The sequence below is a fragment of the Cyclopterus lumpus genome, chromosome 22 (assembly GCF_009769545.1).
Source record: "Cyclopterus lumpus isolate fCycLum1 chromosome 22, fCycLum1.pri, whole genome shotgun sequence".
In the NCBI taxonomy this organism is placed as follows: Eukaryota; Metazoa; Chordata; class Actinopteri; order Perciformes; family Cyclopteridae; genus Cyclopterus; species Cyclopterus lumpus.
The window spans coordinates 335,525-358,547 of record NC_046987.1 but is presented as its reverse complement, the minus strand read 5'-3'; the positions used below and the strand labels follow the sequence as shown (position 1 = coordinate 358,547).

Sequence of the window (23,023 nt, the reverse complement as noted above, 5' to 3'; positions counted from 1 at the left end):
TCTTGATTTCCTTCAAGAAAGTGTCTCAGAACACAATACTTAGAAGTTTCATGACAATTTCATTATTACCTGATGGTTTCATGACTTTACTGCCTCAAAGCTGCATCTTCATATTTTTATGGTCTTAAAAGACGTTTCAGCCTTGGAACAGGCCAAAACTCATTTTTCCTAAAGAATACAAAGTTTCTTAATTTCCTTTAAGAAATGTCTTAGAACACAATACTTACAAGTTTCATGACATTTTCATTATTACCTGATGATTTCATGACTTTACTGCCTCTAGCCTGCATCTCCATATTTTTATGGTCTTAAAAGACGTTTCAGCCTTGGAACAGGCCAAAACTGATTTTTCCTAAAAATCATAAAGTTCCTTGATTTTCTTCAAGAAAGTGTCTCAGAACACAAGACTTACAAGTTTCATGACATTTTTATTATTACCTGATGATTTCATGACTTTACTGTCTCTAGCCTGCATCTTCATATTTTTATGGTCTTAAAAGATGTTTCAGCCTTGGAACAGGCCAAAACTGATTTTTCCTAAAGAATACAAAGTTTCTTGATTTCCTTCAAGAAAGTGTCTCAGAACACAAGACTTCTAAGTTTCATGACATTTTCATGAATACATGATGATTTCATGATTTTACTGCCTCAAAGCTGCATCTTCATATTTGTATGGTCTTTAAAAGACGTTTCAGCCTTGGAACAGTCCAAAACTGATTTTTCCTAAAAAAACATCAAGTTTCTTGATTTCCTTCAAGAAAGTGTCTCAGAACACTAGACTTACAAGTTTCATGACATTTTCATTATTACCTGATGGTTTTGTGAATTTATTGCCTCAAAGCTAGATCTCCATATTTTTATGGTCTTAAAAGACGTTTCAGCCTTGGAACAGGCCAAAACTCATTTTTCCTAAAGAATACAAAGTTTCTTGATTGCCTTCAAGAAAGTGTCTCAGAACACAATACTTACAAGTTTCATGACAATTTCATTATTACCTGATGATTTCATGACTTTACTGCCTCTAGTTGCATCTCCATATTTTTATGGTCTTAAAAGACGTTTTAGCCTTGGAACAGGCCAAAACTGATTTTTCCTAAAGAATATAAAGTTTCTTGATTTCCTTCAAGAAAGTGTCTCAGAACACAAGACTTAAAAGTTTCATGACAATTTCATAAATACCCGATGGTTTCATGACTTTACTGCCTCAAAGCTGCATCTTCATATTTTTATGGTCTTAAAAGACGTTTCAGCCTTGGAACAGGCCAAAACTCATTTTTCCTAAAGAATACAAAGTTTCTTAATTTCCTTTAAGAAAGTGTCTCAGAACACAATACTTACAAGTTTCATGACATTTTCATTATTACCTGATGATTTCATGACTTTACTGCCTCTAGCCTGCATCTCCATATTTTTATGGTCTTAAAAGACGTTTCAGCCTTGGAACAGGCCAAAACTCATTTTTCCTAAAGAATACAAAGTTTCTTGATTTCCTTCAAGAAAGTGTATTAGAATACAAGACTTATAAGTTTCACGACATTTTCATTATTACCTGATGGTTTCATGACTTTACTTGCCTCAAAGCTGCATCTTCATATTTTTATGGTCTTAAAAGACGTTTCAGCCTTGGAACAGGCCCAAAACTGATTTTTCCTAAAGAATACAAAGTTTCTCTGATTTCCTTCAAGAAAGTGTCTCAGAACACAAAACTTACAATGTTTCATGACATTTTCATTATTACCTGATGGTTTTATGACTTTACTTCCTCAAAGCTGCCTCTTCATATTTTTATGGTCTTAAAAGACGTTTCAGCCTTGGAACAGGCCAAAACTCATTTTTCCTAAAAAACATCAAGTTTCTTGATTTCCTTCAAGAAAGTGTCTCAGAACTCAATACTTACAAGTTTCATGACAATTTCATTATTACCTGATGATTTCATGACTTTACTGCCTCTAGTTGCATCTCCATATTTTTATGGTCTTAAAAGACGTTTCAGCCTTGGAACAGTCCAAAACTGATTTTTCCTAAAAAAACATCAAGTTTCTTGATTTCCTTCAAGAAAGTGTCTCAGAACACAAGACTTACAAGTTTCATGACATTTTCATGAATACCTGATGGTTTCATGACTTTACTGCCTCAAAGCTGCATTTTCATATTTTTATGGTCTAAAAAGAGGTTTCAGCCTTGGAACAGTCCAAAACTGATTTTTCCTAAAGAATACAAAGTTTCTTGATATCCTTCAAGAAAGTGTCTCAGAACACAATACTTAGAAGTTTCATGACAATTTCATTATTACCTGATGGTTTCATGACTTTACTGCCTCAAAGCTGCATCTTCATATTTTTATGGTCTTAAAAGACGTTTCAGCCTTGGAACAGGCCCAAACTGATTTTTCCTAAAGAATATAAAGTTTCTTGACTTCCTTCAAGAAAGTGTCTCAGAACACAAGACTTATAAGTTTCATGACATTTTCATGAATACCTGATGGTTTCATGATTTTACTGCCTCAAAGCTGCATCTTCATATTTTTATGGTCTTAAAAGACGTTTCAGCCTTGGAACAGTCCAAAACTGATTTTTCCTAAAAAACATCAAGTTTCTTGATTTCCTTCAAGAAAGTGTCTCAGAACACAATACTTACAAGTTTCATGACAATTTCATGAATACCTGATGGTTTCATGACTTTACTGCCTCAAAGCTGCATCTTCATATTTTTATGGTCTTAAAAGATGTTTCAGCCTTGGAACAGGCCAAAACTGATTTTTCCTAAAGAATACAAAGTTTCTTGATTTCCTTTAAGAAAGTGTCTCAGAACACAATACTTACAAGTTTCATGACATTTTCATGAATACCTTATAATTTCATGACTTTATTGCCTCAAAGCTGCATCTCGATATTTTTATGGTCTTAAAAGACGTTTCAGCCTTGGAACAGGCCAAAACTCATTTTTCCTAAAGAATACAAAGTTTCTTAATATTTTTCAAGAAAGTGTCTCAGAACACAATACAGGTTTCATGACATTTTCATTATTACCTGATGATTTCATGACTTTACTGCCTCTAGCCTGCATCTCCATATTTTTATGGTCTTAAAAGACGTTTCAGCCTTGGAACAGGCCAAAACTGATTTTTCCTAAAGAATACAAAGTTTCTTGATTTCCTTCAAGAAAATTATTTAGAATACAAGACTTCTAAGTTTCACGACATTTTCATTATTACCTGATGGTTTTATGACTTTATTGCCTCAAAGCTGCATCTCCATATTTTTATGGTCTTAAAAGACTTTTCAGCCTTGGAACTGGCCCAAACTGATTTTTCCTAAAGAATACAAAGTTTCTCGATTTCCTTCAAGAACGTGTCTCAGAACACAAAACTTACATGTTTCATGACATTTTCATTATTACCTGATGGTTTTATGACTTTATTGCCTCAAAGCTGCATCTCAATATTTTTATGGTCTTAAAAGACGTTTCAGCCTTGGAACAGGCCAAAACTGATTTTTCCTAAAGAATACAAAGTTTCTTGATTTCCTTCAAGAAAGTGTCTCAGAACACAAGACTTACAAGTTTCATGACAATTTCATTATTACCTGATGATTTTATGACTTTATTGCCTCAAAGCTGCAGCTCAATATTTTTATGGTCTTAAAAGACGTTTCAGCCTTGGAACAGGCCAAAACTCATTTTTCCTAATTACAAAGTTTCTTGATTTCCTTCAAGAAAGTGTCTCAGAACACAATACTTACAAGTTTCATGACAATTTCATTATTACCTGATGATTTCATGACTTTACTGCCTCTAGTTGCATCTCCATATTTTTATGGTCTTAAAAGACGTTTTAGCCTTGGAACAGGCCAAAACTGATTTTTCCTAAAGAATATAAAGTTTCTTGATTTCCTTCAAGAAAGTGTCTCAGAACACAAGACTTAAAAGTTTCATGACAATTTCATAAATACCCGATGGTTTCATGACTTTACTGCCTCTAGCCTGCATCTCCATATTTTTATGGTCTTAAAAGACGTTTCAGCCTTGGAACAGGCCAAAACTCATTTTTCCTAAAGAATACAAAGTTTCTTGATTTCCTTCAAGAAAGTTATTTAGAATACAAGACTTATAAGTTTCACGACATTTTCATTATTACCTGATGGTTTTATGACTTTATTGCCTCAAAGCTGCATCTCCATATTTTTATGGTCTTAAAAGACTTTTCAGCCTTGGAACAGGCCCAAACTGATTTTTCCTAAAGAATACAAAGTTTCTCGATTTCCTTCAAGAACGTGTCTCAGAACACAAAACTTACATGTTTCATGACATTTTCATTATTACCTGATGGTTTTATGACTTTATTGCCTCAAAGCTGCATCTCAATATTTTTATGGTCTTAAAAGACGTTTCAGCCTTGGAACAGGCCAAAACTGATTTTTCCTAAAAAAACATCAAGTTTCTTGATTTCCTTCAAGGAAGTGTCTCAGAACACAAGACTTAAAAGTTTCATGACATTTTCATGAATACCCGATGGTTTCATGACTTTATTGCCTCAAAGCTGCAGCTCAATATTTTTATGGTCTTAAAAGACGTTTCAGCCTTGGAACAGGCCAAAACTCATTTTTCCTAAAGAATACAAAGTTTCTTGATTGCCTTCAAGAAAGTGTCTCAGAACACAATACTTACAAGTTTCATGACAATTTCATTATTACCTGATGATTTCATGACTTTACTGCCTCTAGTTGCATCTCCATATTTTTATGGTCTTAAAAGACGTTTTAGCCTTGGAACAGGCCAAAACTGATTTTTCCTAAAGAATACAAAGTTTCTTGATTTCCTTCAAGAAAGTGTCTCAGAACACAAGACTTATAAGTTTCATGACATTTTCATGAATACCTGATGGTTTCATGATTTTACTGCCTCAAAGCTGCATCTTCATATTTTTATGGTCTTAAAAGATGTTTCAGCCTTGGAACAGTCCAAAACTGATTTTTCCTAAAAAAACATCAAGTTTCTTGATTTCCTTCAAGAAAGTGTCTCAGAACACAAGACTTACAAGTTTCATGACATTTTCATGAATACCTGATGGTTTCATGACTTTACTGCCTCAAAGCTGCATCTTCATATTTTTATGGTCTTAAAAGACGTTTCAGCCTTGGAACAGGCCAAAACTCATTTTTCCTAAAGCATACAAAGTTTCTTAATTTCCTTTAAGAAATGTTTCAGAACACAATACTTACAAGTTTTATGACATTTTCATTATTAACTGATGATTTCATGACTTTACTGCCTCTAGCCTGCATCTCCATATTTTTATGGTCTTAAAAGACGTTTCAGTCTTGGAACAGACCAAAACACATTTTTCCTAAAGAATACAAAGTTTCTTGATTTCCTTCAAGAAAGTTATTTAGAATACAAGACATAAAAGTTTCATGACATTTTCATGAATACCCGATGGTTTCATGACTTTACTGCCTCAAAGCTGCCTCTTCATATTTTTATGGTCTTAAAAGACGTTTCAGCCTTGGAACAGGCCAAAACTGATTTTTCCTAAAGAATACAAAGTTTCTTGATATCCTTCAAGAAAGTGTCTCAGAACACAATACTTAGAAGTTTCATGACAATTTCATTATTACCTGATGGTTTCATGACTTTACTGCCTCAAAGCTGCATCTTCATATTTTTATGGTCTTAAAAGACGTTTCAGCCTTGGAACAGGCCCAAACTGATTTTTCCTAAAGAATACAAAGTTTCTTGATTTCCTTTAAGAAAGTGTCTCAGAACACAATACTTACAAGTTTCATGACATTTTCATGAATACCTTATAATTTCATGACTTTATTGCTTCAAAGCTGCATCTCGATATTTTTATGGTCTTAAAAGACGTTTCAGCCTTGGAACAGGCCAAAACTCATTTTTCCTAAAGAATACAAAGTTTCTTGATTTCCTTCAAGAAAGTTATTTAGAATACAAGACATAAAAGTTTCATGACATTTTCATGAATACCCGATGGTTTCATGACTTTACTGCCTCAAAGCTGCCTCTTCATATTTTTATGGTCTTAAAAGACGTTTCAGCCTTGGAACAGGCCAAAACTCATTTTTCCTAAAAAACATCAAGTTTCTTGATTTCCTTCAAGAAAGTGTCTCAGAACACAATACAGGTTTCATGACATTTTCATTATTACCTGATGATTTCATGACTTTACTGCCTTTAGCCTGCATCTCCATATTTTTATGGTCTTAAAAGACGTTTCAGCCTTGGAACATGCCAAAACTGATTTTTCCTAAAGAATACAAAGTTTCTTGATTTCCTTCAAGAAAGTGTCTCAGAACACAATACTTACAAGTTTCATGACAATTTCATTATTACCTGATGATTTCATGACTTTACTGCCTCTAGTTGCATCTCCATATTTTTATGGTCTTAAAAGACGTTTTAGCCTTGGAACAGGCCAAAACTGATTTTTCCTAAAGAATATAAAGTTTCTTGATTTCCTTCAAGAAAGTGTCTCAGAACACAAGACTTAAAAGTTTCATGACAATTTCATAAATACCCGATGGTTTCATGACTTTACTGCCTCTAGCCTGCATCTCCATATTTTTATGGTCTTAAAAGACGTTTCAGCCTTGGAACAGGCCAAAACTCATTTTTCCTAAAGAATACAAAGTTTCTTGATTTCCTTCAAGAAAGTTATTTAGAATACAAGACTTATAAGTTTCACGACATTTTCATTATTACCTGATGGTTTTATGACTTTATTGCCTCAAAGCTGCATCTCCATATTTTTATGGTCTTAAAAGACTTTTCAGCCTTGGAACAGGCCCAAACTGATTTTTCCTAAAGAATACAAAGTTTCTCGATTTCCTTCAAGAACGTGTCTCAGAACACAAAACTTACATGTTTCATGACATTTTCATTATTACCTGATGGTTTTATGACTTTATTGCCTCAAAGCTGCATCTCAATATTTTTATGGTCTTAAAAGACGTTTCAGCCTTGGAACAGGCCAAAACTGATTTTTCCTAAAGAATACAAAGTTTCTTGATTTCCTTCAAGAAAGTGTCTCAGAACACAAGACTTACAAGTTTCATGACAATTTCATTATTACCTGATGATTTTATGACTTTATTGCCTCAAAGCTGCAGCTCAATATTTTTATGGTCTTAAAAGACGTTTCAGCCTTGGAACAGGCCAAAACTCATTTTTCCTAAAGAATACAAAGTTTCTTGATTGCCTTCAAGAAAGTGTCTCAGAACACAATACTTACAAGTTTCATGACAATTTCATTATTACCTGATGATTTCATGACTTTACTGCCTCTAGTTGCATCTCCATATTTTTATGGTCTTAAAAGACGTTTTAGCCTTGGAACAGGCCAAAACTGATTTTTCCTAAAGAATACAAAGTTTCTTGATTTCCTTCAAGAAAGTGTCTCAGAACACAAGACTTATAAGTTTCATGACATTTTCATGAATACCTGATGGTTTCATGATTTTACTGCCTCAAAGCTGCATCTTCATATTTTTATGGTCTTAAAAGATGTTTCAGCCTTGGAACAGTCCAAAACTGATTTTTCCTAAAAAAACATCAAGTTTCTTGATTTCCTTCAAGAAAGTGTCTCAGAACACAATACTTACAAGTTTCATGACAATTTCATGAATACCTGATGGTTTCATGACTTTACTGCCTCAAAGCTGCATCTTCATATTTTTATGGTTTTTTTTTATGGTTTTTTTTATGGTTTTAAGACGTTTTAGCCTTGGAACAGGCCAAAACTGATTTTTCCTAAAGAATACAAAGTTTCTTGATTTCCTTCAAGAAAGTGTCTCAGAACACAAGACTTACAAGTTTCATGACATTTTCATGAATACCTGATGGTTTCATGATTTTACTGCCTCAAAGCTGCATTTTCATATTTTTATGGTCTTAAAAGACGTTTCAGCCTTCGAACAGTCCAAAACTGATTTTTCCTAAAGAATACAAAGTTTCTTGATTTCCTTCAAGAAAGTGTCTCAGAACACAATACTTAGAAGTTTCATGACAATTTCATTATTACCTGATGATTTTATGACTTTATTGCCTCAAAGCTGCATCTCAATATTTTTATGGTCTTAAAAGACGTTTCAGCCTTGGAACAGGCCAAAACTGATTTTTCCTAAAGAATACAAAGTTTCTTGATTTCCTTCAAGAAAGTGTCTCAGAACACAAGACTTATAAGTTTCATGACATTTTCATGAATACATGATGATTTCATGATTTTACTGCCTCAAAGCTGCATCTTCATATTTGTATGGTCTTAAAAGACGTTTCAGCCTTGGAACAGTCCAAAACTGATTTTTCCTAAAAAAACATCAAGTTTCTTGATTTCCTTCAAGAAAGTGTCTCAGAACACTAGACTTACAAGTTTCATGACATTTTCATTATTACCTGATGGTTTTGTGACTTTATTGCCTCAAAGCTAGATCTCCATATTTTTATGGTCTTAAAAGACGTTTCAGCCTTGGAACAGGCCAAAACTCATTTTTCCTAAAGAATACAAAGTTTCTTGATTTCCTTCAAGAAAGTGTCTCAGAACACAAGACTTATACGTTTCATGACATTTTCATGAATACCTGATGGTTTCATGACTTTACTGCCTCAAAGCTGCATCTTCATATTGTTATGGTCTTAAAAGACGTTTCAGCCTTGGAACAGGCCAAAACTGATTTTTCCTAAAAAAACATAAAGTTTCTTGCTTTCCTTATCGTCATCTGATTCCATTCAGAATGGGGTATGTGTTGTCCCCATCTTTAAATAACATCCATTCAAATATCATACACAATTTAATTCAATCAACCAAAGAAGCCTAGAAGACATAGTACAACATCTGACAACATCCTCCTGCTGCTTGGATATTCTACCAAAACACTTCTTCAAAAATATTTCACACTGCATGACCACTGATCTTTTACAAATTGTAAACACATACCTTCTCTCAGGTGTTTTCCCACAAACCCTAAAAACTGCTGTTATTAAACTTAAAATAGGCTAGTTTAGACCTTGAAATAATTACTTAATTATAGGCCAATATCAAACCTCCCATTTTTAAGTAATATAATGGAAATATTGTTTTTTCAACAGCTGAACAACTTCGTGGCCGAACATAAATGTTTTGATGTCTTCCAGTCCGGCTTTCGTCAGCACCACAGTACTGAAACTGCTCTCGTTAAGGTTTTCAATGACATCCACTGAAACAGTGACAGTGGCAGAACATCAGTCTTAGTATTACTAGATCTCAGTGCCACGGTCGACCATGACATACTACTAGACAGACTAAAAGTCTGGGTAGAACTCTCTGGCTCAGCACTTAACTGGTTTGAGTCCTACTTGAAGGACAGACAATACTTTGTATCTGTAGCTAATTACACATCAGAGCTGACTAGGATGACATGGTGTTCCCCAAGGTTCAATACGGGGGCCTCTTCGGTTCAACATCTACATGCTTCCACTGGCTCAGATAATGAAAAACAACAATGTGTGTTATCATAATCATGCAGTGAACACACAAATCAACATAACTATATCACCGGGGGACTATAATCCCACATAAGGGCTGGCTAAATGCATTGAAGAAATCAACAACTGGATGTGCCAGAATTTCCTTCAATTAAATAAAGATAAAACGGAAGTAATTGGTTTTGGTCCCAAGGACGAACGATCAAAAGTCAGGGCTCAGCTTCAATTGCTGATGTTAAACACCACAAACCAAGCTAGAAATCTAGGTGTAGTTATGGATTCAGACCTTAACCTGAACAATCATATCAAGACAATTACAAAATCAGCCTACTATCACCTGAAGAATATGTCAAGGATTAGAGGACTTATGTATCAACAGAATTTGGAGAAACTTGTCCATGCATTTATCTTCAGTAGACTTGACTACTGTAACGGTGCGTTCACAGGTCTCTGTAAAAAGTCAATCGGAACGCTGCAGCTCGAGTCCTCACTAAGACCAGGAAAATGGATCACATCACTCCAGTTCTGAGGTCTTTGCACTGGCTTCCTGTCCAACAAAGAATTGACTTTAAAGTCCTGCTGCTAGTTTATATAGCACTGAATGGTTTAGGGCCTAAATACATGTGTGATCTGCTGCTACCTTATGAACCATCTCAACCCCTCTGGTCTACTTTCTGTTCCAAGAGTCAGGACTAAACATGGAGAAGCAGCGTTCAGTTTTAATTGCCTTGTTGTTGAAATGTGCTATACAAATAAACTTGCCTTACCAATATCCCAGAATGCATTTCGCACCAGCCACAGGTAAACTGTAAGTTTAAATTGTCTAAATACTACTGTTGTTGAGTCACGGAATGTAATTGTAGGACCTTTTTATACAAGGTGTTAGTTGTTTAAGCATCAAATCTGTGGTCGGTTTGTCGAGATTCAGCCGACTTAAAAATATGCTCCGATGATTTCAGACTGGTAGGCCTCGTCAGCACCGGGCTGTCAGCGTTCATGTTGCCACGCCTTGAACAGCCTGAGCTCTGATGGCTCCGTAGCTTGAGATATAATTTGGTTTGCAGGATCTAACAAGCACGGTGGTGTAGTGGCTAGCACTGTCGCCTCACAGCAAGAGGGCCAATTCCCGGTCGGAGCGGTCCTTCTGTGTGGAGTTTGCATGTTCTCCCCGTGGCAGCGTGGGTTCTCTCCGGGCTTTCCGGCTTCCTCCCACAGTCCAAAGACATCACGTTATTTGGCATCAGAAATGTTTGCATTTGTGTAAATGTTGCATTAAGCCAGGCAAATGCATGCGTCATCTTCTGTAGTTTCCGTAGTGTAGTGGTTATCACGTTCGTCTCACACGCGAAAGGTCCCCAGTTCGAAACTGGGCGGAAACACTGTTTGTTCTTGCTTACCCCACACAATAAAATTCTCGTAGATGGACATTTTGGTAAACTTGATAATAAGGATAACTGCTGAAAACTATTGATTAATAATATTGTCAGTCATTTCATTCTGCTGTTTAGTGACATCACTCGGGATTTGTACTCTTATTCCCTCAAGATGCTAGTACAAAACTCCCCGTCAGGGAATCGAACCCTGGTCTTCCGCGTGACAAGCGGAGATACTGTCCACTATACTAACGAGGAATGCTCTATTGATATTTTTTGTTAGTTTTTCGGCTCTTTTTTTCACTAGTGTTTTGGCTAGTTTTTTGGCTAGTTTTTTGGCTAGTTTTTTGGCTAGTTTTTCGGCGTTCGCAGGGAATTCGCAAAGTTATTCAAGAGAGCTTTTACGTTTATTACACATTTAATGTCACTCAATGACAAAGCCGCTTTGACTGAATCCAGTTTGAAATCACGTTATTTGGCATCAGAAATGTTTGTATTTGTGTAAATGTTGCATTAAGCCAGGCAAATGCATGCGTCATCTTCTGTAGTTTCCGTAGTGTAGTGGTTATCACGTTCGCCTCACACGCGAAAGGTCCCCAGTTCGAAACTGGGCGGAAACACTGTTTGTTCTTGCTTACCCCACACAATAAAATTCTCGTAGATGGAATTTTGGTAAACTTGATAATAAGGATAACTGCTGAAAATGATTGACTAATAATATTGTCAGTCATTTCATCCTGCTGTTTAGTGACATCACTCGGGATTTGTACTCTTATTCCCTCAAGATGCTAGTACAAAACTCCCCGTCAGGGAATCGAACCCTGGTCTCCCGCGCGGCAGCCGGGGATTCTTTAGCTAAAATCCCTAAACCGGCCTCCAATGCATTCTCTATGGCCGTGCCTAAACTCGCCGATGTAATATATCTTTGGCCGCTCGCAGCGCCGTGGAGCCGCTTTTCGTTTGGGAGACTTCCTCCCCGGGTCTCTCCGCCAGTCGCAGCCGGAGAAGAGTATCGACAGCACGCATTTCCTGGAGCTCTCCGTTGTTACGTGAAACAGTAAGTCATTCAAATTAATCACAATGAACTCAAATGTAATGATAATTAGTCTCTGGTTCACTTAACAGCTGTAAAGTTCGTCGTGTTTCTTCAGTTTTGTTTATCCATGTGTGACTTTGTCGGGTTTTCGTGTCTGGAAGTTAACGTGACTGCATTCAAATATATAATAAAGCGTTGTCTTCTGTACGTCAGTAAACATAATCATATCAATACTGTACTATATATATTACGACAAATACACGCAGTGAAAGAACGGTGTTTCTTTTTTTTCACGTCACGTAAACGTGCACCGCTCCGCTGAATAACGTTACTAAGATGCAGTTTGTAGTCACGTATATTAACTGCTCCACATTTATTTGAAAGAATGAGTCACTAGTTACGTAGCAGATTAAGGTTATAATACAACATATACTCAACTAATAAAACTGGTATTATAGATTAAATTACCAGCAGCATATTAAAACATAGTAGTGGGTAATTATACTTGAGGTACTTCACTTTTACTTGAGTCATTTATTTAAATGCAGGACCACCATGTGGTGGCATTAATATATTATTTTTACTAAAATTGAAGATCTGTGTACTTCTTCCACCACTGTTACAACAGAGAACACCAGAATGTGATAAAGTTGTTTATATAAAAGTATACTCATAGTCTGATGCATGTCTTTTTGGGATGTTCAAAAGGTGAATTGAAATTCTTGATAAGACACTTCACACTTCAGTGTTATTTGAGTCACATGACTGTGGGGGGGAGGTTGTGAATTCACCTTCAAGTTATTTTCCATTAGTTCAAAGGGTTTAACCCACAGGAGATGGGGGGGTAGTAGTCTTCCATTGAAATGTAAATAGTGTGCCTCAACAAAAGACAGGCACTTAAGGTACACTAATTCCATGGTATGAAAACAATGCCTGTCTATAACGTATTAATATACTCTACTCTTTGTCATAACAGGAAAAATGCGCAAACATTTGTTTTATCCTGGGAGAATGGCCGTTTCATTCCGTAAGGGACCACGGGGATTTCTCCGTCAGGATCCGACTGACGCAGCCAAAGTCCTGAAAGACAACCCGTCTCTGCAGGACAAGTCTGCACCTGTCAAGGAGGAGCTGGTCAGGCAAAATGCGCTGACTGTGGTCCGCCAGAGAGGAGGAGACCCTTCAGATAAAACTGAAGTGTCTGGAGATTACATCCTGCAGTTTGGGAAGTACAAGGGGAAGTCCTTCCGCTGGCTTCTGGAGAATGACATTGGGTATACCATCTACCTGATCAGGAACCAGCAAAAGGAGGAGGCTGCAGGATTGTTCATGGCAGCGGGGCACAACAAGGACAGCCTACTGTCATTTGTGACCTATTCCCTCATCTTTCCAGAAATCCAATCTCTTCTCAGCTATGAGGAACAAAAGCCAGTTGTGGCAGCAGCAGCATCGGAGGACGACCAGCTGGTTGGTTTTGGCTCTCGTGCCAACAACACCTGGCGAGAGATTTGGGACAGCAGGGAGGATGGCTATTCATCCTTCATTGTGAAGACAAAGTGTGCTGCGGGGACAACGATGCACAAGCTCCAACTCTACCTCCAGAAGAAGCTGCATCCACCCACCGTGTCCTCTCTGATGACACACGCCTCACATGCTCCTGCTGAAGCCATTGGTGGGTCTGGTGTCCTATTTGCTTTGTCATACACACAGAAGAGAATACACCTCCATCATACTAATTGTGATTAAAGTCATACAAGCCCAAATACAAGAAGATATTTCTTTAATGACTTTCTAACTCTTGTCTGTTTGCATCACAGTGATGGATGAAGATGAAGAGCTGGAGAGAGCGATGCTGGGTATCTCTCCTTCCAAGCAACACGTGCAGAGCTGTGAGGAAACATGTCTTTTATTTCTTTGTCCCTACTAGCTGAAGATTCACAATCGTTTACAGTTAATGCGAATGCTTTTCAGCATTTATGATATTGTTTTGTTTGTGTTTAACAGCTGTTTTTGCATCATCCTCATCGTCATCATCTGCCAGAGAACGACAGCCTTTGAGAAGAGAAAGAGGTCTTTAACCCAAAGCGTCCTGCCGTCGACCGACACAACTGGGACCATGAATTCTTATCCCACATGAAGCATGACTATTCTCATCCCGTCTCATGTTGACCACGTTCTGGTCATGTTTGTCTTTTGGTGTTCTACCTATTGTCCTAGTGACTATGAATTGATTCCAGTCATGATGAGGGTACGTATCAGACTTTGTTTTCTTATATGGATGAAAAGAAAAAAATGTACATGTGAAACTGATGTGTTACTAACACCTGATTGCATGTGTTTGATGTGTTTGAAGTGTGTCCTGTTGCTTCCCCTGCCTAGGTTAAATCACAATGACTGGCTACTGAATATTAACCCATTCCAACATAAACACATGTATGAATGAAGTATATTCTTTATATAATAATGTTAGAAACAGTCAGTTTGATTGGATTTGGCAGAAAAAAGCAGGTGAAGTAAAGATATTTGTTGCCTTTACTAACAGTAGTTTTTTGTGTATTGTCAAAATATCAATAACAAACAAGGGTATAAATAACAAACAAGGGTTTTTCCGTTCCAGTACCATCTGCTACACTGGCTGCACCAGCCAAGGCTAAGGGTTCACAAGTAGATGGTAAATGTATCAACATTATGTCATTCATTGAAACATTATCTGTCATATTGACTGTGCTTATATTAGTTATAAACCATGAATTGATTCTTGTTTTGTGATCCTTCTCTCCTTGCAGCCCCTGCATTACCATCCGTAAAGAGACCTGTGCCCGTTCCCCAGGAGCTCATGTGTCTGATGCCCGAAGGAGCAGCTCATCTGTCAACAGAGGCGACTGCCACAGTTCCTGGTACCTAGTATTTTACCTGTATTTGCATCCTACAAATATCCTTATGTAGTGTACATCAAAACGGTTGTTTATTCTTTAAAATCTTCATGGTTGTAAATTAGATACTGGTGCACTGTTTTCGGACCAAAAGTAGGCAGCACTCCAGTGTACAGCTCGCCGAGTTTCACAAATGTCATGTTACATTCTTGCTTAATCTTATTGTCAATAATAATAACATGTTCAATGTTCTCTATAGGATCAGAGGAGCTCCTGATTTCTCCTGAGACGTCTGCAGAGCCCGGTCAACTGCCAACTCCACACAGAGATCAAAGTCAGTATTTGAATGTTTTTTTTAAATTTGGTTGTGCACATTTTAAAAATATGAAATAGTCACACCCAAAATCGTACTAATTTGTCTTTTACTATGTCTTTATTCTCGTCTGACCAGGTGAGCCTTTACCCAGGCCAATAGCTGTCCCCACCTGTCCTCCTCCACAGCTTCCTGGCTACGACCACGATGTCAGCCAGTGGAACTGTTCACAGCAGCAGAGGATCTGGATGAAGACGGAGCTGGAATCTATGGGTCTCTGGCCAGGTTCCATTCCTGTGCGGAACCCCATGAAGATGGTGTCATTGTGGCGTTTGCCTCCCCAGCCTGAATTGATTGACAGCATCTCCGATCTTCCTTCCCCAAAGTACTTTCAGCTCCATCCATTTTTTATATGGAAGCCAGAGAACAATAACCTCATGGGGAGGATGAGGAACAACGACACTCTGCCGTGTATGGGAGGTTGTGCACGGCCTCAAGTTGCCTCTGCAGGTGTTGGTAGACCTCGTGTCGTTGTTGGCATCACTGGACAGTACTACCTGTTGTCATCCAGGCTGTGCTGCAAAGTGTGCAAAAAAAAGTGGTACGCTGACAACCCACTGTGGCTTGACAAACTCCCAAAGAGGTACACAAACCTCTTGCCAGCCATCCTGACGTACAATTTCAATTCAATTCAATTCAGTTTATTTTGTATAGCCCAATATCACAAATTACAAATTTGCCTCAGAGGGCTTTACAATCTGTACACATACGACATCCCTGTCCCAGGACCTCACATCGAATCAGGAAAAACTCCCCAAAAATAACCTTTCACAGGGAAAAAAGGGAAGAAACCTTCAGGAGAGCAACAGAGGAGGATCCCTCTCCCCGGATGGACAGAAGCAATAGATGTCATGTGTACAGAATGAACAGCATTTACAAAGTTACATAAACACATTACATGAATATGACAATGTATGAATGGAACTCCAATCCATGAAACAGAAGGAGGTAGAGAGGAGGGGGCGGGGCATCAGCAGGGCCAAGGTGGGAGGCCGGCTCACCAGGCATCAGACATCTCCAGGTCCAATGGACCCTATGAGACGTGAAGTCACAACGACTCCGGGGAGGAAGCAGAGTTAATAAGGTGCAATGGAGAGATGTAAATGTATCCATAAGGAGAGAGAGAAGAGGAGAGAGGTGCTCAGTGTATCCTAAAACATCCCCCAGCAGCCTATAAGCCTATAGCAGCATATCAAGGGGCTGGACCAGGGCAAACCTGATTCAGCCCTAACTATAAGCACTATCAAACAGGAAAGTCTTAAGTCTATTCTTGAATGAGGTGACTGTGTCTGCCTCTCGGACTGAAAGTGGAAGCTGGTTCCATAAAAGAGGAGCTTGATAACTGAAGGCTCTTGCTCCCATCCTACTTTTTAGGACTCTAGGAACCACAAGTAGCCCCGCATTTAGTGAGCGCAGCTCTCTAGTGGGGCAATATGGTACTACAAGCTCCTTAAGATATGATGGTGCATCACCAATCAAGGCTTTGTAGGTGAGGAGAAGAATTTTAAATGTGATTCTTGATTTTACAGGGAGCCAGTGCAGCGCAGCTAATACAGGAGTAATGTGATCTCTTTTCTTAGTTTTTGTAAGTACACGAGCTGCAGCATTCTGGATCAACTGGAGGGATTTAAGAGACTTATTAGGGCAGCCTGATAATAAGGAGTTGCAGTAATCTAGTCTGGAAGTAACAAACGCGTGAACCAGCTTTTCTGCATCTTTTTGAGACAAGATGTGCCTGATTTTTGAAATGTTACGTAGATGAAAAAATGCAATCCTTGAGATTTGCTTAACGTGGGAGTTAAAGGACAAGTCTCGGTCAAAGATAACGCCTAGATTCTTTACAGTGGTGTTGGATGCGAGGGAAATGCCATCTACAGAAACCACATCACCAGATAATTGATCTCTGAGGTGTTCAGGGCTGAGTAAAATAACTTCAGTTTTGTCTGAGTTTAACATCAGGAAGTTGCAGGTCATCCATGTTTTTATGTCTTTAAGACATTCTTGAATTTTAGCGAGCTGGTTGGTCTCCTCTGGTTTGATCGATAGATATAATTGAGTATCGTCTGCATAGCAATGAAAGTTTATGCAGTGTTTCCTGATAATATTGCCCAAAGGAAGCATATATAAGGTAAATAAAATTGGTCCAAGCACAGAACCTTGTGGAACTCCTTGATTACAAGAAGGCAATATGTAAATCCGTCATGGACGAGCTCAGGCGGACAGGTAACTCCCCCAGCGACATGACAAAGCAGGTAATGGAGGTGATGCACTTGAAGTTTGAACGGGCTCACCTGGCCCACCTCCTCAGCTGCCAAAATGTCATGGATGGGGAGGCAGGACAGTATGACCAAAGAACCATCACTCAGTTCTTGCGACAGGAAACAAAGCCGGCTCCCTTCGGCGAGTACAGTGATTCAGATGGCTGGAACGGGATCATTGTGTCTTCTCACTACCTGGCTGACTGCTTGCTGCACGAGTACCAACACCAGGAGAGTGCCATCAACACACTTTTACAGGGGACCTTTGGACAGGCTTTCCGCTCGGACCACACCCGCAAAATTGCGAGGAAGGTCACCTTTTCATCCGGCACCATGTCCTCGTATGCGGTCATGAATGAGAACTGGATGATCCTTTCATGGGTGATGGTGCAGTCTGAGACGGAGAAGTCCCTGAAGCCCATGCACGAGGGACTAGCACGGCGCTACAGCACAGCAGGCATAGAGAAGGCACAATACCACTGGGTAGACAGGTACATTTGAATCCATATTTTTTTTCCAAATGGCTCATAAGTGTTTATTACATAATAATGTATTAATATAATATAACAACAACAACAATTGTTGGAATTATATTATTTTGTCGTTGTTATATTATATTATTATATTAAGAATTTACGATCTTGTGTTGTAATTATTGCACCACCTTATGATATCTATGATGATTTCCACAGTATTTAGGCTTTTGTAAGTCAGGATGGCCGAGCGGTCTAAGGCGCTGCGTTCAGGTCGCAGTCTCCACTGGAGGCGTGGGTTCGAATCCCACTTCTGACAGAAGGTGTTTATTACCGGTTGAAAGCCGGTATGATGATAATAATATGATGTTGGGAAATATATAATAAAACAACAACAACAATTGAACTTATATTATTTTGTCGTTATATTATATTATTATATTAAGAATTTACGATCTTGTGTCGTAATTATTGCACCACCTTATGATATCTATGATGATTTCCACAGAATTTAGGCTTTTGTAAGTCAGGATGGCCGAGCGGTCTAAGGCGCTGCGTTCAGGTCGCAGTCTACACTGGAGGCGTGGGTTCGAATCCCACTTCTGTCAGAAAGTGTTTATTACATAATAATGTATTAATATAATATAACAACAACAACAATTGTTGGAATTATATTATTTTGTCGTTGTTATATTATATTATTATATTAAGAATTTACGATCTTGTGTTGTAATTATTGCACCACCTTATGATATCTACGATGATTTCCACAGAATTTAGGCTTTTGTATGTCTGGATGGCTGAGCGGTCTAAGGCGCTGCGTTCAGGTCGCAGTCTCCACTGGAGGCGTGGGTTTGAATCCCACTTCTGACTGAAAGTGTTTATTACCGGTTGAAAGCCGGTATAATGATAATAATATGATGTTGGGAAATATATAATAAAACAACAACAACAATTGAACTTATATTATTTTGTCGTTATATTATATTATATTATTATATTAAGAATTTACGATCTTGTGTTGTAATTATTGCACCATCTTATGATATCTACGATGATTTCCACAGTATTTAGGCTTTTGTAAGTCAGGATGGCCGAGCGGTCTAAGGCGCTGCGTTCAGGTCGCAGTCTCCACTGGAGGCGTGGGTTCGAATCCCACTTCTGACAGAAAGTGTTTATTACATAATAATTTATTATTATAATAAAACAACAACAACAATTGTTGGAATTATATTATTTTGTCGTTGTAATTATTGCACCACCATATGATATCTACGATGATTTCCACAGAATTTAGGCTCTTGGAAGTCAGGATGGCCGAGCGGTCTAAGGTGCTGCGTTCAGGTCGCAGTCTCCACTGGAGGCGTGGGTTCGAATCCCACTTCTGACAGAAAGTGTTTATTACATAATAATTTATTATTATAATAAAACAACAACAACAATTGTTGGAATTATATTATTTTGTCGTTGTAATTATTGCACCACCATATGATATCTACGATGATTTCCACAGAATTTAGGCTCTTGGAAGTCAGGATGGCCGAGCGGTCTAAGGCGCTGCGTTCAGGTCGCAGTCTCCACTGGAGGCGTGGGTTCGAATCCCACTTCTGACAGAAAGTGTTTATTACCGGTTGAAAGCCGGTATGATGATAGTAATATGATGTTGGGAAAAAAATAATATAATATAACAACAACAACAATTGTTGGAATTATATTATTTTGTCGTTGTTATATTATATTATATTATTATATTAATAATTTACGATCTTGTGTTGTAATTATTGCACCACCATATGATATCTACGATGATTTCCACAGAATTTAGGCTTTTGTAAGTCAGGATGGCCGAGCAGTCTAAGGTTCAGGTCGCAGTCTCCACTGGAGGCGTGGGTTCGAATCCCACTTCTGACAGAAAGTGTTTATTACCGGTTGAAAGCCGGTATGATGATAGTAATATGATGTTGGGAAAAAAATAATAAAATATAATAACAATTGTAGTAATTATATTATTTTGTCGTTGTTATATTATATTATATTATTATATTAAGAATTTACGATCTTGTGTTGTAATTATTGCACCACCTTATGATATCTACGATGATTTCCACAGTATTAAGGCTTTTGTAAGTTAGGATGGCCGAGCGGTCTAAGGCGCTGCGTTCAGGTCGCAGTCTCCACTGGAGGCGTGGGTTCGAATCCCACTTCTGACAGAAAGTGTTTATTACCGGTTGAAAGCCGGTATGATGATAATAATATGATGTTGGGAAAAAAATAATATAATATAACAACAATTGTAGGAATTATATTATTTTGTCGTTATATTATATTATATTATTATATTAAGAATTTACGATCTTGTGTTGTAATTATTGCACCACCATATGATATCCACGATGATTTCCACAGAATTTAGGCTTTTGTAAGTCAGGATGGCCGAGCAGTCTAAGGTTCAGGTCGCAGTCTCCACTGGAGGCGTGGGTTTGAATCCCACTTCTGACTGAAAGTGTTTATTACCGGTTGAAAGCCGGTATAATGATAATAATATGATGTTGGGAAATATATAATAAAACAACATCAACAATTGAACTTATATTATTTTGTCGTTATATTATATTATATTATTATATTAAGAATTTACGATCTTGTGTTGTAATTATTGCACCATCTTATGATATCTACGATGATTTCCACAGTATTTAGGCTTTTGTAAGTCAGGATGGCCGAGCGGTCTAAGGCGCTGCGTTCAGGTCGCAGTCTCCACTGGAGGCGTGGGTTCGAATCCCACTTCTGACTGAAAATGTTTATTACCGGTTGAAAGCCGGTATGATGATAGTAATACGATGTTGGGAAAAAAATAATATAATATAACAACAACAATTGATGGAATTATATTATTTTATTCGTTGTCATATTATATTATATTATTATATTAAGAATTTACGATCTTGTGTTGTAATTATTGCACCACCTTATTATATCTACGATGATTTCCACAGTATTTAGGCTTTTGTAAGTCAGGATGGCCGAGCGGTCTAAGGCGCTGCGTTCAGGTCGCAGTCTCCACTGGAGGCGTGGGTTCGAATCCCACTTCTGACAGAAAGTGTTTATTACATAATAATTTATTATTATAATAAAACAACAACAACAATTGTTGGAATTATATTATTTTGTCGTTGTAATTATTGCACCACCATATGATATCTACGATGATTTCCACAGAATTTAGGCTCTTGGAAGTCAGGATGGCCGAGCGGTCTAAGGTGCTGCGTTCAGGTCGCAGTCTCCACTGGAGGCGTGGGTTCGAATCCCACTTCTGACAGAAAGTGTTTATTACATAATAATTTATTATTATAATAAAACAACAACAACAATTGTTGGAATTATATTATTTTGTCGTTGTAATTATTGCACCACCATATGATATCTACGATGATTTCCACAGAATTTAGGCTCTTGGAAGTCAGGATGGCCGAGCGGTCTAAGGCGCTGCGTTCAGGTCGCAGTCTCCACTGGAGGCGTGGGTTCGAATCCCACTTCTGACAGAAAGTGTTTATTACCGGTTGAAAGCCGGTATGATGATAGTAATATGATGTTGGGAAAAAAATAATATAATATAACAACAACAACAATTGTTGGAATTATATTATTTTGTCGTTGTTATATTATATTATATTATTATATTAATAATTTACGATCTTGTGTTGTAATTATTGCACCACCATATGATATCTACGATGATTTCCACAGAATTTAGGCTTTTGTAAGTCAGGATGGCCGAGCAGTCTAAGGTTCAGGTCGCAGTCTCCACTGGAGGCGTGGGTTCGAATCCCACTTCTGACAGAAAGTGTTTATTACCGGTTGAAAGCCGGTATGATGATAGTAATATGATGTTGGGAAAAAAATAATAAAATATAATAACAATTGTAGTAATTATATTATTTTGTCGTTGTTATATTATATTATATTATTATATTAAGAATTTACGATCTTGTGTTGTAATTATTGCACCACCTTATGATATCTACGATGATTTCCACAGTATTAAGGCTTTTGTAAGTTAGGATGGCCGAGCGGTCTAAGGCGCTGCGTTCAGGTCGCAGTCTCCACTGGAGGCGTGGGTTCGAATCCCACTTCTGACAGAAAGTGTTTATTACCGGTTGAAAGCCGGTATGATGATAATAATATGATGTTGGGAAAAAAATAATATAATATAACAACAATTGTAGGAATTATATTATTTTGTCGTTATATTATATTATATTATTATATTAAGAATTTACGATCTTGTGTTGTAATTATTGCACCACCATATGATATCCACGATGATTTCCACAGAATTTAGGCTTTTGTAAGTCAGGATGGCCGAGCAGTCTAAGGTTCAGGTCGCAGTCTCCACTGGAGGCGTGGGTTTGAATCCCACTTCTGACTGAAAGTGTTTATTACCGGTTGAAAGCCGGTATAATGATAATAATATGATGTTGGGAAATATATAATAAAACAACAACAACAATTGAACTTATATTATTTTGTCGTTATATTATATTATATTATTATATTAAGAATTTACGATCTTGTGTTGTAATTATTGCACCATCTTATGATATCTACGATGATTTCCACAGTATTTAGGCTTTTGTAAGTCAGGATGGCCGAGCGGTCTAAGGCGCTGCGTTCAGGTCGCAGTCTCCACTGGAGGCGTGGGTTCGAATCCCACTTCTGACTGAAAATGTTTATTACCGGTTGAAAGCCGGTATGATGATAGTAATACGATGTTGGGAAAAAAATAATATAATATAACAACAACAATTGATGGAATTATATTATTTTATTCGTTGTCATATTATATTATATTATTATATTAAGAATTTACGATCTTGTGTTGTAATTATTGCACCACCTTATTATATCTACGATGATTTCCACAGTATTTAGGCTTTTGTAAGTCAGGATGGCCGAGCGGTCTAAGGCGCTGCGTTCAGGTCGCAGTCTCCACTGGAGGCGTGGGTTCGAATCCCACTTCTGACAGAAAGTGTTTATTACATAATAATTTATTATTATAATAAAACAACAACAACAATTGTTGGAATTATATTATTTTGTCGTTGTAATTATTGCACCACCATATGATATCTACGATGATTTCCACAGAATTTAGGCTCT

The 23,023-nt window shown here is 37.6% G+C and overlaps 1 protein-coding gene and 11 non-coding genes across 12 annotated transcripts; 11 read left to right on the top strand and 1 right to left on the bottom strand.

Annotated features, from left to right (window-relative positions):
• The first annotated feature begins 10,783 nt into the window (after positions 1-10,783).
• Positions 10,784-10,856, top strand: trnav-cac. Its single transcript has one exon. It is a non-coding gene; the product is annotated as a tRNA-Val (tRNA).
• A 180-nt stretch (positions 10,857-11,036) lies between these two features.
• Positions 11,037-11,108, bottom strand: trnad-guc. Its single transcript has one exon. It is a non-coding gene; the product is annotated as a tRNA-Asp (tRNA).
• Positions 11,109-11,397: 289 nt separating this feature from the next.
• trnav-cac lies at positions 11,398-11,470 on the top strand. The gene has a single exon. It is a non-coding gene; the product is annotated as a tRNA-Val (tRNA).
• A 357-nt stretch (positions 11,471-11,827) lies between these two features.
• LOC117751511 lies at positions 11,828-15,832 on the top strand. The gene is made up of 8 exons (XM_034563425.1): positions 11,828-11,907; positions 12,863-13,558; positions 13,704-13,775; positions 13,891-14,134; positions 14,504-14,557; positions 14,673-14,783; positions 15,019-15,093; positions 15,211-15,832. Exons 2-4 carry the CDS (start codon positions 12,868-12,870, stop codon positions 13,962-13,964), a joined length of 837 nt encoding a protein of 278 aa, XP_034419316.1. The 5' UTR covers positions 11,828-11,907; positions 12,863-12,867; the 3' UTR covers positions 13,965-14,134; positions 14,504-14,557; positions 14,673-14,783; positions 15,019-15,093; positions 15,211-15,832.
• Positions 15,833-18,099: 2,267 nt separating this feature from the next.
• Positions 18,100-18,182, top strand: trnal-cag. Its single transcript has one exon. It is a non-coding gene; the product is annotated as a tRNA-Leu (tRNA).
• Positions 18,183-18,947: 765 nt separating this feature from the next.
• Positions 18,948-19,030, top strand: trnal-cag. The gene has a single exon. It is a non-coding gene; the product is annotated as a tRNA-Leu (tRNA).
• A 140-nt stretch (positions 19,031-19,170) lies between these two features.
• Positions 19,171-19,253, top strand: trnal-cag. The gene has a single exon. It is a non-coding gene; the product is annotated as a tRNA-Leu (tRNA).
• Positions 19,254-19,393: 140 nt separating this feature from the next.
• trnal-cag lies at positions 19,394-19,476 on the top strand. Its single transcript has one exon. It is a non-coding gene; the product is annotated as a tRNA-Leu (tRNA).
• A 1,400-nt stretch (positions 19,477-20,876) lies between these two features.
• Positions 20,877-20,959, top strand: trnal-cag. Its single transcript has one exon. It is a non-coding gene; the product is annotated as a tRNA-Leu (tRNA).
• Positions 20,960-21,099: 140 nt separating this feature from the next.
• Positions 21,100-21,182, top strand: trnal-cag. The gene has a single exon. It is a non-coding gene; the product is annotated as a tRNA-Leu (tRNA).
• A 140-nt stretch (positions 21,183-21,322) lies between these two features.
• On the top strand, positions 21,323-21,405 carry trnal-cag. The gene has a single exon. It is a non-coding gene; the product is annotated as a tRNA-Leu (tRNA).
• Positions 21,406-22,805: 1,400 nt separating this feature from the next.
• On the top strand, positions 22,806-22,888 carry trnal-cag. The gene has a single exon. It is a non-coding gene; the product is annotated as a tRNA-Leu (tRNA).
• Positions 22,889-23,023: the final 135 nt, after the last annotated feature.